At 45.1% G+C, this 12,736-nt stretch overlaps 1 protein-coding gene across 1 annotated transcript in view; it reads left to right on the forward strand.

Annotated features, from left to right (window-relative positions):
* The window catches only part of LOC123343831 (solute carrier family 23 member 1-like), a 64,054-nt gene that overhangs the window by 17,275 nt on the left and 34,043 nt on the right, over nucleotides 1-12,736 (forward strand). Inside the window, exon 4 of the mRNA XM_044979267.1 lies at nucleotides 10,880-11,039. Within this exon, the coding sequence (XP_044835202.1) occupies nucleotides 10,880-11,039 (160 nt within the window). The remainder of the gene's footprint in view (nucleotides 1-10,879; nucleotides 11,040-12,736) is intronic.

Genomic DNA, 12,736 nt, shown 5'->3' on the forward strand with positions numbered 1-12,736 from the left:
TTCATAAACTATTATACTTACTTACTTGATAGATACAGTTTGATTTGATCAGAATGCCTCCATACTTTCCCGTTTGGAGAGGCCACCAGAATGACAATAGGACTGGCCACATATTTCACAGGGAATGGTCCTTCCCATGTGGGTTTTAGCTTACCTTTACTTACCAATTCTTTGAGCATCACTTGGTCTTGTATCTTCCATTGGTACCCAGATGGTCCTTTCTGTTCTTCCCTTTGTCTTCGCTGATTTTCTTGTGCCCAGATTTCTTCAGTTGTTTGTACCAAATCTGCTATCCAAACTTCTTTTTGTACCCATTCAGGTATCTGTTTTCTAGGTGGGAGTAGGAATTCATGGGTTCTCATAGCTTGACCTGTCATTAACTCAAACGTGAGTACTTACTTCCAGCTTGTCGCAAGGGTCTCGTGGTCATTAGGATTGCAGGTAAAGCAGTTTCCCAATCTTGGCCTTGTGTTTGAATTTACTTGGTCAAGGCTGCTTTTATTTCTCTATTCTTCCTTTCCACTTTTCCTGCACTCTGTAGGTGGTAGACTACATAACATTTTTGTTTGATTCCCATCATCAATAATAATGCTTTTACCACTGCTCCCACGAAGTGAGGTCCTTGGTTACTATCCATGATCAAGGGTATACTCCATCTTCTGAGTATTTGGGTCCATAAAGCCTGAGCTATGTTATCTGTTGTGGGGGATTACTTCCACCCATCTTGAAAAATCATCTATGACCACCAAGCAAAAGGTTTTTCCTGTAGGAGTTATTTTCAAAGGTCCAATGTTGTCCATTTGTAATCTTTGCCATGGGCCCTTAGTGTCAGGTTGGTGTCTCAGTATTTTTTCTTTTCTGCTTTTAGGGTTGACTTGGGCACACACTAAGCATTGTTGACAAAATCTGTTAATATGCATGTCCATTCCTGGCCACCACATTACCTTTTTTACTTGTGCTAATGTTTTCTTAGCCCTAAAATGTCCTTGTTCATGTGCAAATCGGATTATTTCTTCTCCATGTTGTTCTGGAGGTATCCATCTTTCTTGATCTCCTTGCTTTGCTATGACCATATCTTGTTCTCTTGTTATTTCCCATTCTCCTTATACTCTTGTTATCCTTTGTCCCACTTGTTTCCATTCTTGTTCTTCATACTGTATGAATGCTTTGTGTTGTTCCAGAAGGTTTGGATCAGCGGTATCAGTGTTTGCAGTTTTCCTATATTTGCTTCTTCTTTCATTTGAGATTGAATTACTGCTTTGATGTCACTGTGAACCAGAAGATGTTGTAGCTGCTGCTTCCTTGGCCATGTTATCTGCCTTAGCATTGTGGTATCCTTCCAGAGTATGTTGTTTAGCATGAGCCTTAACATGCTTGATTTCTGTGGAACCAGTCCTTTTCCGAATAATATCAATAATGATTTTGCAATAATCCCAGTATGCAACTTCTTTGCCTTCCTGTTGTTCCCATATGGGTGCCCATATGCTCACTCCTTGCACGGTCCATTGAGAATCAGAGCATATAACTACATCACAGTCTAAGAGAGTTGCTTCAAATGCCAGTTTGACTGTTGCCACTTCACATCCCTGGGCTGACATCCTTTCATATGGGATCACCAGTTCTTGTTCTGGAAACAAACAAACAGCTGCTGCTGAACAAACAAGTTGACTTTTCTTGTAAGAACTAGATCCAGTGGTGCAAGTAGAAATCATTTCTTGCTGATACTTCACTCATGGGAGGGACACAAGGGGGAAGCACGTGACCTCCCCACATAACCCTCCATGTGACTCCTCCCCACCCCGTCCCCAGCCTGGGGCTCCCACGCTCTCCCTGTCCCCTCTGACAACCCCCTTACCTGTCTAAAATTTTACAACTGCATCTGTCAAACAGATGACTATATCTCGTGCCACCTGTAATTCCAGGTGCCATTGAGGATCCAGCAGCACCCCAAATTGAAAATTTCTTAAATGAAAGAAGGATAGGAAGAACAATCACCCCACTTTCCCTTAACATACCATCAGTGTTTCCCTTATTTCCAAATTAATCTTCTGCCAGCTTACCTTTATCTAAGGGTAAGTCTTCACCACCAACATTAAAGCACTGCCGCGACAGCGCTTTAACGTGGCTGTGTAGTCATGGCACCAATGCTGAGAGAGAGCCAGTGCTGTAAAAAACCCACCCCCATGAGGGGAGTAGCTACCAGAACTGGTGCACTATCTACACTGCCACTTTACAGCGCTGAAACTTGCAGCTCTCAGAGGCATGTTTTTTCACACCCCTGAGTGAAAAAGTTTCAGCGCTGTAAAGTGGCAGTGTAGACAAGCCCTCAGTATTGCTCTCCGCCAGGCACTAGGAAAGCAAAGAGGCAGCGCCATCTGGGTTTGATGGAAAAGAGGCATCGAACTGTGTGTGCCATTTTCATCTTGATAGAACTACAGCCCAAATTGATTTATTGTTTTCCTCAGCATGACATACAGGAGGGGCAACCGAAATCAGCCTGGCACAACATGCATGAGAACTGTCTCTGGACAGATAAGCAATTGATCAAAATCACATTCTCTGATCTCTTGGGGCCAAATCCTGTTCCCACTGAAATCAAAAGAGGATTTTCTATTGAGTTCAATGGGAACAGGCTTTGACATTTGGAGAGCAAAGAACAAAACCGCTCAAGCAAGAGCTATGTTGCTTATACTGCAGGTATCAAAAGCTGCTGACTTGTGTGAGAAAGTCAGCAGACATCTGATCTTTGTCCATTGCAAGGGAGATATCAGCAATCAAATGTGACTAGAACAGACTTTGTACCATATACATCTCATAAGTCCATCCGCAAAGGATCAAGGAAACATGAAGGCTTTTATATTAGTAGATTATCTTAAAGTCCTCAGTCCCTTGATTAGAATGTTCCCATCAGTATATGTTCATAGTCCAGAGGCTGGTTCAGGAATCAAAAACACTGTTTAAACACTTTCCATCTCCCCCTCCCCCTTCCCCTCATGAGGACTCCTTACCAACTTAACAGCACAATACATATGCTAACAAACTTAAACAAAGGCTTTGTTTAAGTTTGTTAGCATATATATTGCGCTGTTAAACCCATATAAAGAATGAATGCCTTCCCTAGCCACATTCTGCTCCTTTAAGGAGCAGAGTGCAGCTCTACCCCACTTGAGGGTGGGGGGTGCGCTAGCCTCCCCAAGTCTTTCCGGTACCCCGTACCTGCTAAAAATCTCTTGCCGGTACTACGTACTGGAGCATACCACCCTACTTGCGCTCCTGACTAGATCCATCTGCGAACCATACCCACTTGTGATCCAATATTGCCTGTGGTAGGTCGCCTGCTTCTTGCACATCCACTGGCTTTGGGAGGGTGCTTAAGATTTCCATTCTCTGTTTACTGATAGTATGGGCCTCCAGTCTCAAGATAGTACCTAAGTATTCAACTTCTTGTTGTACCGGCTGTGCCTTGTCCCATGTAATTCTAGGTGTCATTGAGGACCCAGCAGCACCCCAGATTGAAAACTTCTTAAATGAAAGAAGGCTAGGAAGGACAATCACCCCACTTTCCCTTAACACACTATCAGTGCTTCCCTTATGTCCAAATTAATCTTACCTTTATCTATGGTGTCAAGTATCAGAGGGGTAGCCGTGTTAGTCTGGTTCTGTAAAAGCAGCAAAGAATCCTGTGGCACCTTATAGACTAACAGACGTTTTGCAGCATGAGCATGAGCAGCATGAGCTTCCTCGGATGCTTGCATCCGAGGAAGTGGGTATTCACCCACGAAAGCTCATGCTGCAAAACGTCTGTTAGTCTATAAGGTGCCACAGGATTCTTTGCTGCTTTATCTATGGGTAAGTCTTCACTACCAACATTAAAGCGCTGCCATTGCAGCGCTTTAACGTGGCTGTGTAGTCATGGCACCAGTGCTGAGAGAGAGCCAGCACTGTAAAAAATAACAAAAAAAACCCACACCCGCGAGGGGAGTAGCTACCAGAACTGGTGCACTATCTACACTGCCACTTTACAGCGCTGAAACTTGCAGCGCTCAGAGGCGTGTTTTTTCATACCCCTGAGTGAAAAAGTTTCAGCGCTTTAAAGTGGCAGTGTAGACAAGCCCTCAGTATTGCTCTCCACCAGGCACTAGGAAAGCAAAGAGGCAGCGCCATCTGGGTTTGATGGAAAAGAGGCATCGAACTGTGTGTGCCATTTTCATCTTGATAGAACTACAGCCCAAATTGATTTATTGTTTTCCTCAGCATGACATACAGGAGGGGCAACCGAAATCAGCCTGGCACAACATGCATGAGAACTGTCTCTGGACAGATAAGCAATTGATCAAAATCACATTCTCTGATCTCTTGGGGCCAAATCCTGTTCCCACTGAAATCAAAAGAGGATTTTCTATTGAGTTCAATGGGAACAGGCTTTGACATTTGGAGAGCAAAGAACAAAACCGCTCAAGCAAGGGCTATGTTACTTATACCACAGGTATCAAAAGCTGCTGACTTGTGTGAGAAAGTCAGCAGACATCTGATCTTTGTCCATTGCAAGGGAAAAATCAGCAGTCAATGAGACTAGAACAGACTTTGTACCATATACATTTCATAAGTCCATCCGCAAAGGATCAAGGAAACATGAAGGCTTTTATATTATCAGATTATCTTAAAGTCCCCAGTTCCTTGATTAGAATGTTCTCATCAGTGTATGTTCATAGTCCAGAGGCTGGTTCAGGAATCAAGAACACTGTTTAGACACTTTCCGTCCCCCTCCCCTCACACCTCTCCTCTTGAGGACTCCTTACCAACTTAACAGCACAATACATATGCTAACAAACTTAAACAAAGGCTTTGTTTAAGTTTGTTAGCATATGTATTGTGCTGTTAAACCCATATAAAGAATGAATGCCCTCCCTAGCCACATTCTGCTCCTTTAAGGAGCAGAGTGCAGCTCCACCCCACTCGGGGATGAGGGGTGCTAGCCTCCCCAAGTCTTTCCGGTACCCCGTACCTGCTAAAAATCTCTTGCCGGTACTACATACTGGAACATACCACCCTACTTGCACTCCTGACTAGATCCATCTGTGAACCATACCCACTTGTGATCCAATATTGCCTGTAGTAGGTCCCCTGGTTCTTGCACATGCACTGGCTTTGGGAGGGTGCTTAAGATTTCCACTCTTTGTTTACTGATAGTACTATCTTGGGACTGGAGGGATGTACTATCTCCACTGCTGCTCGTATACCCCCACATTCAGATTTCTTGTTGGCCCACGCCATAGGGAATTCTTGTGTCCATCCATTATCTGGTAACACCACAGCTGCCATGGCTTTGCAAGCTCCTTTCCTTAATCCTCCTGAAATCACCTGCTCACTTACAATCCTTGTCTCCCCTTATCACAGCCAACCTCCTGCTAGATCAATTATCCATTTCTCCTGCTGTACCACATCTGCACCTATGATAACATTTTCAGTCATGCTGTTACAGACCACTATATCCGTCCAAAACTTACTGTGTCCTATCACCCATAACAGATTTCTGTAATAAAATTCCTTTCACTCCTCTGCCCTGAAATCCAAATAAAGGAATAATCTGTTCTTTCTGGACGTCCTCCTGCATTGATTTAATCAGAATTGCCTCTGCTCCTGTGTCAATTAATGCTAGCAACCATTGTATATTTCCTCCCTCTCCCACCTGCCCCGCTTCCATGTAAGGTCTGCCAGTTATGTGGGGCTGCAATTTAGCCACTAATGTCCAATATTGGGAGCAGGGGTTGCTAAGGGCAAGACAACCCTACTGAGATGTGGAGCTACCCTGATAGGAAGCTGCCACGTCCATCTGAGCCAATTCCTGGGACAACAAGCCATAAGGGCCTATCAGATCTCCCATACCTGTTCCCACAATCTCAACAGCCCTAGCCCCAGGTTGTGGCGCAGGCTGTGACTTTTCCCCTCCAAATCACCCACAGCATTTAACAGAACCTCCAAAGGCTGTTGATCTAAACAAGTCATAGCTGCTCCTCTCTCCTGGAGTAAAGCCCATATTTGTGCTTGCACTGGTCCCCAGCCGGGTCCTCCATGCCCTTTGTTGGATCACCCCACTCCACGTCCCATGCCAGCATCATTAGGACTGCTGTCGCCTGCTCGGTTGCTGTAAGAACCCTCGCAGACTGCCTTCTGGGAGGAGCCACTTATTTTGCTAACTACCTTTTCTGCCTCCTGGGTCATTTTAATTAATATGGCCTGATCCAACTCCTCTTGAGATCCTATAAACACTGTAATAGGTTCCCTTAAACCATCATATAACAAATCTGTTACTTGTCCTTCCTCCTTGTCAGCTAGAGAACCTGCTAACACAGTCTAGCATAATAAGCCGTAACTGACTCTCCCGCCTCCTGATGCATCAGGAAAACTGCCTTTCTGAACTCAGAAGGAATTTAGAAATATCGAGCTTTCCTCCATACCACAGCCTTTGGTCCTCTCGATTTGACTCAGTTTTAAGCTCTGCTAACATTGCCACCCCTTCCGTAGGGCCAGCACAAGTTATTACAACTCTTAGGTCTCCTGAATCCAAATGCTTTCTAACAGTGTATCCCCTTAACCAGGTCAGAGACATTTTCTGAGTCAAGGGGCCTAATTGCTTTGCTAACGCCTGCTTCTTGCTCTTGGTCAACAGACACGTTGTCTCTTCCAATACATAGCCTGGGGATTTAGGTATCTGAACCACCCCTGCCGGCTGTCTTTCCATTGCTTCCCCTGATTTAACAGGCTCATCCTCCTCATCCAGGAGTTCAAACGCCAAACATCCCTCTTGATCTTTCACCAGTGTACCATCAGTGTTTTATTTAGCTCTAGGTCTCTGTTTTCTAATCACTTGTGGATGCTTTACAGGTGTATCAATGTTATGATATGTAGCTGACTCGCTGCTTCACTCCCATACTTTTTGTCAGACTTGGCTTTACATATTCCTCCTCCTTCTCTTGTGCTTTTTCCCTCTGCCACTCCTCCACAGCTTTTCCCCATTCCTCTTCATTCCAGGGATCATAATCAAAAGCCATACTACAAATAGTTTTTCTAGCCACCAAAGCAGATTCCAGCTTATTAATCACTTCAATGTATTTCTTATGATTTTCTTTTCCAGGTGGCTTTGTGTAGCCTGTTCAGTTAAAACTGACAAAACCCCTTTATATTGTTTTGCCTCCAACTTATACTTTTGATTTTCCTGCATTTGTGCATCCATATCACTTTCCAATTCCTGACAAGTTTGGGTAAAAGCAGCCATCTGTTGGACATTAGTTAACATATTGCATCAGAACAGTTTGCAAATCTCTTTTCATCCCCTCATTTTGCAATCTTTGCTTGTCCAGCTCCTGTTGCAAACTTTCCTTCTGCTGTTTCCAAATCTTCCACTCCTCTGCAAACTTATTCACAGCCTGATACATAATCCACACAGCAGCATTTATCATTTGTTCCTCCGTAGGAGTAGGAGTGCCACATGTCTGCTATTTTGACAGCATTTCATTCAGACACCCTTCCTTATACGGGACAGGAACAGCGTTTGGCAACCATGGATCAGAACCAAGATCTCCACATACCTGTCTCAGTAAACATCTCTCCACCATCCCTGGGGGTTTCAGGGCATCCCCTTCCTCCCCTGTTTTGCCGACCCTTCCCTGTCTGCATTTGTGAAACATCTTTGACTCTAGGAATGACCAATACAACGCCGCTCACCAGTATATTTCCTTCTCTGCATACTGAACTAAATTTGCTCCCCCGAGTAAAATTAATATAAGGCAGAACTGATTCTGAACAATATTTAAATTAGTTGGTTAACACCAGTGATTCAGGATACCAAGCTCCTCAAAGGCCAGCAGTTCAGAAAACAGTTTGATTCAGTTTAAAGACCTTTTTCCTTGGACACAGCAGTAACCATCCTATGGTTGTGGGGCCCTTGGGGCTACTACCCCTGGATGGATCTTTAATGGCTCCCAGAGGAGCAGATAACTCATACCAATTAAAAAGGTCCACAGTAATTAACTTGCATACACTGCAGTTTATTTGAGAAGGAATTACACAAGCGGTAAAGCACATAACTCCTGTTAGACATTAAAGAACTATACATTAAGAGCTATAATTCCTCTTAGTGAGCCTCTCTTTCACAAACATACACAAACAGGCCTTGTGCTAGCCTCACACGGTTCCTGCTTTGGCAAACAGAGAAGGTAGTTACCAAGTCTATGGACAACTTCCTCCCTCTAGGTCTGGTCTCCTCAGTCATCTGGTCTGTCTCAGATTCCCTCAAGGCAAGACCTTGGCTGCCTGGAAACCCCTCTGGTCACAGTCCTACTTGAGCTCACAGAGCAGAGTTTTAGCTACTCTGTCTAGCAGCGTCTTCAAGCATCAGTTAAGGAATCCCCTCTCCCTTTTCTCCTCCTTCTCATCTCTCAGTAATTTACTTTGCTTGTTTCTTATACTCTTTTTTCCCTCAAAGGAGTCACATGTCTCAAAAGCATGCCCAGTGGGCGTGTAGTTATTAATTTTAGCTGATTAGTATTTTGGAAGGGGTTGGGGGTGGGGGTATCAAACAAAGACCTCTCCATATTTACTCACTCATCAATCATTCACTCTGGCTATCTGCGTGGTGTCCTTGCTGTAGGGTCACTATAACCATGTCAACCTGTGCTCCATGCTGAAACTTTGTGCATGTGATATGTACTTTTGCATGGGCCTGTATTTACTGATGTATATGTTCAATATTGATCGCACATGCAGGCTTTTCCAGTCCTTTATCAAATCTGTTTTTGCTTAAAGGGACCCTGATCCCAGGATCCTCTGCAGTTCTTCAGCCATGTTTAAGTCATGTCAAGTTGTGCTCACACCATTCATTCAGCACGGCCACACCAATCTGGCACCATCCCAACTTCTTCCCCCACCCCCAACGCCCCACCCCCTGCTTGCTCCTCTCTGCCCCCTTCCCTCTATGTGAGTGATGGGCAGGGCCTTGGAGGGAAGAGGCCGAGTGGGGGTGGGGCCTCTGGGTGGGGGTGGAGGGGCATGGTCCAGGCACTGGGGGCCACAAAAGACTAATCCAGCCCTGGTGTTGGTGAAAGGGTTTGGAATAAAATACAGACTGAACATTGAAAGGAAGGGAGTCTGAGCAGTTTTTGGGGCATCAGAGGACGGGGACAGAGCACCGCCTGTCACACGGGAATATGGGAAAAAACAAACCGTTATGAAATGACAATGTTTGTGTTATAGCATCAAAGAAAGACTACAGAAGGGACCGAGATCCCCTTTGTTCACAGTCAGGCAAGGCTCCCTAATATGCTTAAAGCTGATTCGTTTTATCTGCTTTTCAACAGCACAAAAGCCCTTTTGATTCCAAGAGAAATCTGCTAATCACAATCTTCTTGCACCAAGCGGCTACTTCCTGGTGCATTTAATCTTGAAGATAAACTCTTACTTGGAAGTTTCGAGGAGCTCCCAGCATTATTGTAGTGGCTGCTCATGAAGGGCAAGTACATCAGGAGTTGGTGGGAGAGGAGAGAGTGAGAGACCAGTGCTCCTTAGCTGTGACTCAACCTTTGTCAGGAAGGAGATCAGCAACAGATCCCCATCCCAATTGGTGCTGAAAAGATTCTAATGGCTGGTGGCTTTTATCTGGAAGATAAAACCACCCAGAGCTCACATGAGTGAGAAATACGTATTTAGATGCGGTATAATCCCTCATGTTTTAGGGCATATAGTGACCTCTAAATGACATAAGTTAGGAAAACAACCTCCCTTGTCGGTGGACAGGTTATTCCATTACTGCCTACGCCAGAATTTCTGCATCTTCATCAGACGCATCAAGCGCTGGCCATTGTCAGAGACAGGATACCAGTCTAGATGGAGATACCTATCTAGTGGTGTTTGTCTGAAATATCCCCATGCTGTTAGCGAGTGTTCAGGAATTGATCCAGCTGGAGAATGTTAAGTAGGTTCTGTTGAATTACTGAGGCAGGTGGATTGTTATCCTACCTGGACATAAGGGAGGTGGAATCCCCTCTGAGGGAAACCCTCTTCCTTGGGGTCTTGCAATTCCTTTACCCAGCAATTAGCTGATGGGGTGTCAATAAGTGGCTCAGGCCAGAATCTCTGGCTTTGGGAGACCTGATGGTGTTAGCTGCTCTCAAATGTTTTTTAGACAGCCTGCCAGAGAGGGGGCAGCGTTGGGTGTGCCAGCACCAGTCATCTTTGCTGGCAGGGGCTGCGTGGCACACGGAGGGTTGTGTAGAGGCTGAGATGGCAGAGAGATCCTAGACGAGAGCAGTGGTTCTCAACCTATTGTGGGCTGCATCTGCAGCTCTCTATGTGTTATGTAGTCCACATAACACACAAATATATTCATACTACCTGTATGGTCCCTGAAGATATCTTGTAGCATAAAGACCTGATCCAAAACATACAGACACATGCTTTAAGATGGCCATTTTCCCTCCTTAAATACAATACCGCAAATAGGGATGAGGGACCCAAAGTTTGAATCCAAAAGCAGCATTTCCCAATGCTTGGGATACTACTATTGTGTCAAAATACATACTGGCTCTTGGCTATTGTTGGTGACAGGGTTCACAGAAACATCAGTGTATTGAAAAGGAAATTGCCAAAGGCAAACATGAGAGAGGCCGAATCCCCCTTTTGAAATAAAACTTTAGTGTAATTGTGTGACTTAAGACACCTCTTTGTTGTCAGGTCTCTGCTGAGACCTCTGGATTTCCACTGACTCTCTGCATGCTGAGGTGCTTACTGATCCACCCCAATACTTTCCCCTGCCCTGCCCTGACAGAGGTGGGGCTTCCAGAGATCAAATAGCTTAACTCTCTGCCCTCTGGCTTGTTTCCAGGTTGCCCATTCTCCAAGGAGGGACCTTTGCATTCTTGACTCCTTCCCTTGCCATGCTCTCCCTCCCTAACTGGAGATGCCCTGCGTGGACGCAGAATGCCAGCCAGGTGAATGCTACTTCACCGGAGTTCATCGAGGTCTGGCAGTCGAGGATGCGAGAGGTAATCCCTGTGAGCTACTGCCAGACGGGCCGCTATAAAAACCTGAGGGGAATCGTCTGAATGGGCCTTGAGGTGTTAGAGAGGGAAGTCAAATCCCAGGAGAGACCCCTGCTTACTAGTGAATACAAGGCTATGTTCTAACTTTCAACGCTGCAGACATCTGTGGTTTATGGACTTTGCTCATGAAGTTGTCCCGAAGGCTGAGGAAATGCTGTTAGAGTATTTTATTTTCTGGGAAAACATATTCCATGTCAGGGCCATTTCTGTGGTAACTAGTGACCATCCCAGAGCCATCTATGCTGGGAACCCCTCCCCCAGTGGAGTTGCAATAGAACAGTGCTCCTCCCCTGCTGTGGCTTCCTTGAACACCCTCCCTCAATGGAGGGGGTTCTTCAGCATGAAGAGCATCCATAGAAAAGGATATACAGCCTAGAGCTGAATTTCGCTTTCTGTGTAATCTCTACTGTGCTAGCTTGTTCAACCCCCAGCTCTTCCCTCCGTGCAGATCTCCACAGAGGGAGGAGTTCCCCCTAGGAAGGGAAGGAGGAAGGTACTTTAGAGATGGCTGATACCTCCATTCCCTTCTGCAGAGGTCCTTCCCAGTGTATTGATCTGAGAGATTTGATCTGGACCCTTGTAGCTACTGGCCATGTTAACAGAACATGGAGGACGCAAATGATCATAAACAAGAAGGCAAAGAATATGTTCTACTGGCTAAAGCATGGGGACTTGTACTCAGGGCACCCGTGATCTTATCTCAGATCTGTCACTTAGTCACTGTTTGACACTGAACAAGTTGCTTAACCGCTCTGTGCCTCTATTTACCTTCCTGCTGGAGCGCTGTGAAACAGCTTATGTTTGTCCAGAGCTTTGAGATCCTGGCTGAAAGCTGCAGTACAGTGCAGAGCGTTGGTATTATGGTCACTATTGATCCAAGTAAATACAGTGCAGTCACAGGATAACTGTTTTCTTGCCTTTTCATTTAGGTCAGTGGTTTTCAATATTTTTTCATTTGCAGACCCCTAAAAAAATTATAATGGAGTTGCGGACCCCTTTGGAAATCTTAGACATAGACTCCAGATCCCCAGGGTTCCCGAACCCCAGATTGGAAACCACTGATTCAGGGGTTTGAGCCTCAAAGTGTTCATCTCTCACTATACCTGGTGGGAGTTGAGGGCACTCAGCACCTCACAGGGTCAAGCCTTATCACAAGAGCCAAGGTACCTAGTAATTCATTCATTATTTAGTGGTATTAACTAATGTAACTAATAACTCACATGTAGGGTACATAACTGTTGTGTATTTAAACAGTGTTTACCAAGCACGCAAAGGTTGCATGGTGATGAATGTGTCCTGCAGAGGAAAGCAATACTCAGATAAAACAGAAGCCTGGCTATGCCAGATCTCCTAATCTAACTGCTGGTGTGCTGTAGTTCCCTGGCTGTTTTTTCTCCTAATTATCTGAACATGTTTGGTGTTGCCTGACTGATTCTGATAATTAAGGAGTTTATTGTACTGGTCTGCCTGGTAATATATTTGCAACCCACACGGAGAAACAGAAGGGATTTCCAGGTCATCCAGCACTTTGAAAATTTAAATAGAAAACTTTATTTAATGTCTGTGTTCAGCTGGAGATTCCCTTTGCTGCCCTGGCTGGGCCTCAGGAGATCAGAGCACTGGCTTGTCACGCAATCACT

This window comes from Mauremys mutica, chromosome 1 (assembly GCF_020497125.1).
Source record: "Mauremys mutica isolate MM-2020 ecotype Southern chromosome 1, ASM2049712v1, whole genome shotgun sequence".
NCBI lineage: Eukaryota > Metazoa > Chordata > Testudines > Geoemydidae > Mauremys > Mauremys mutica.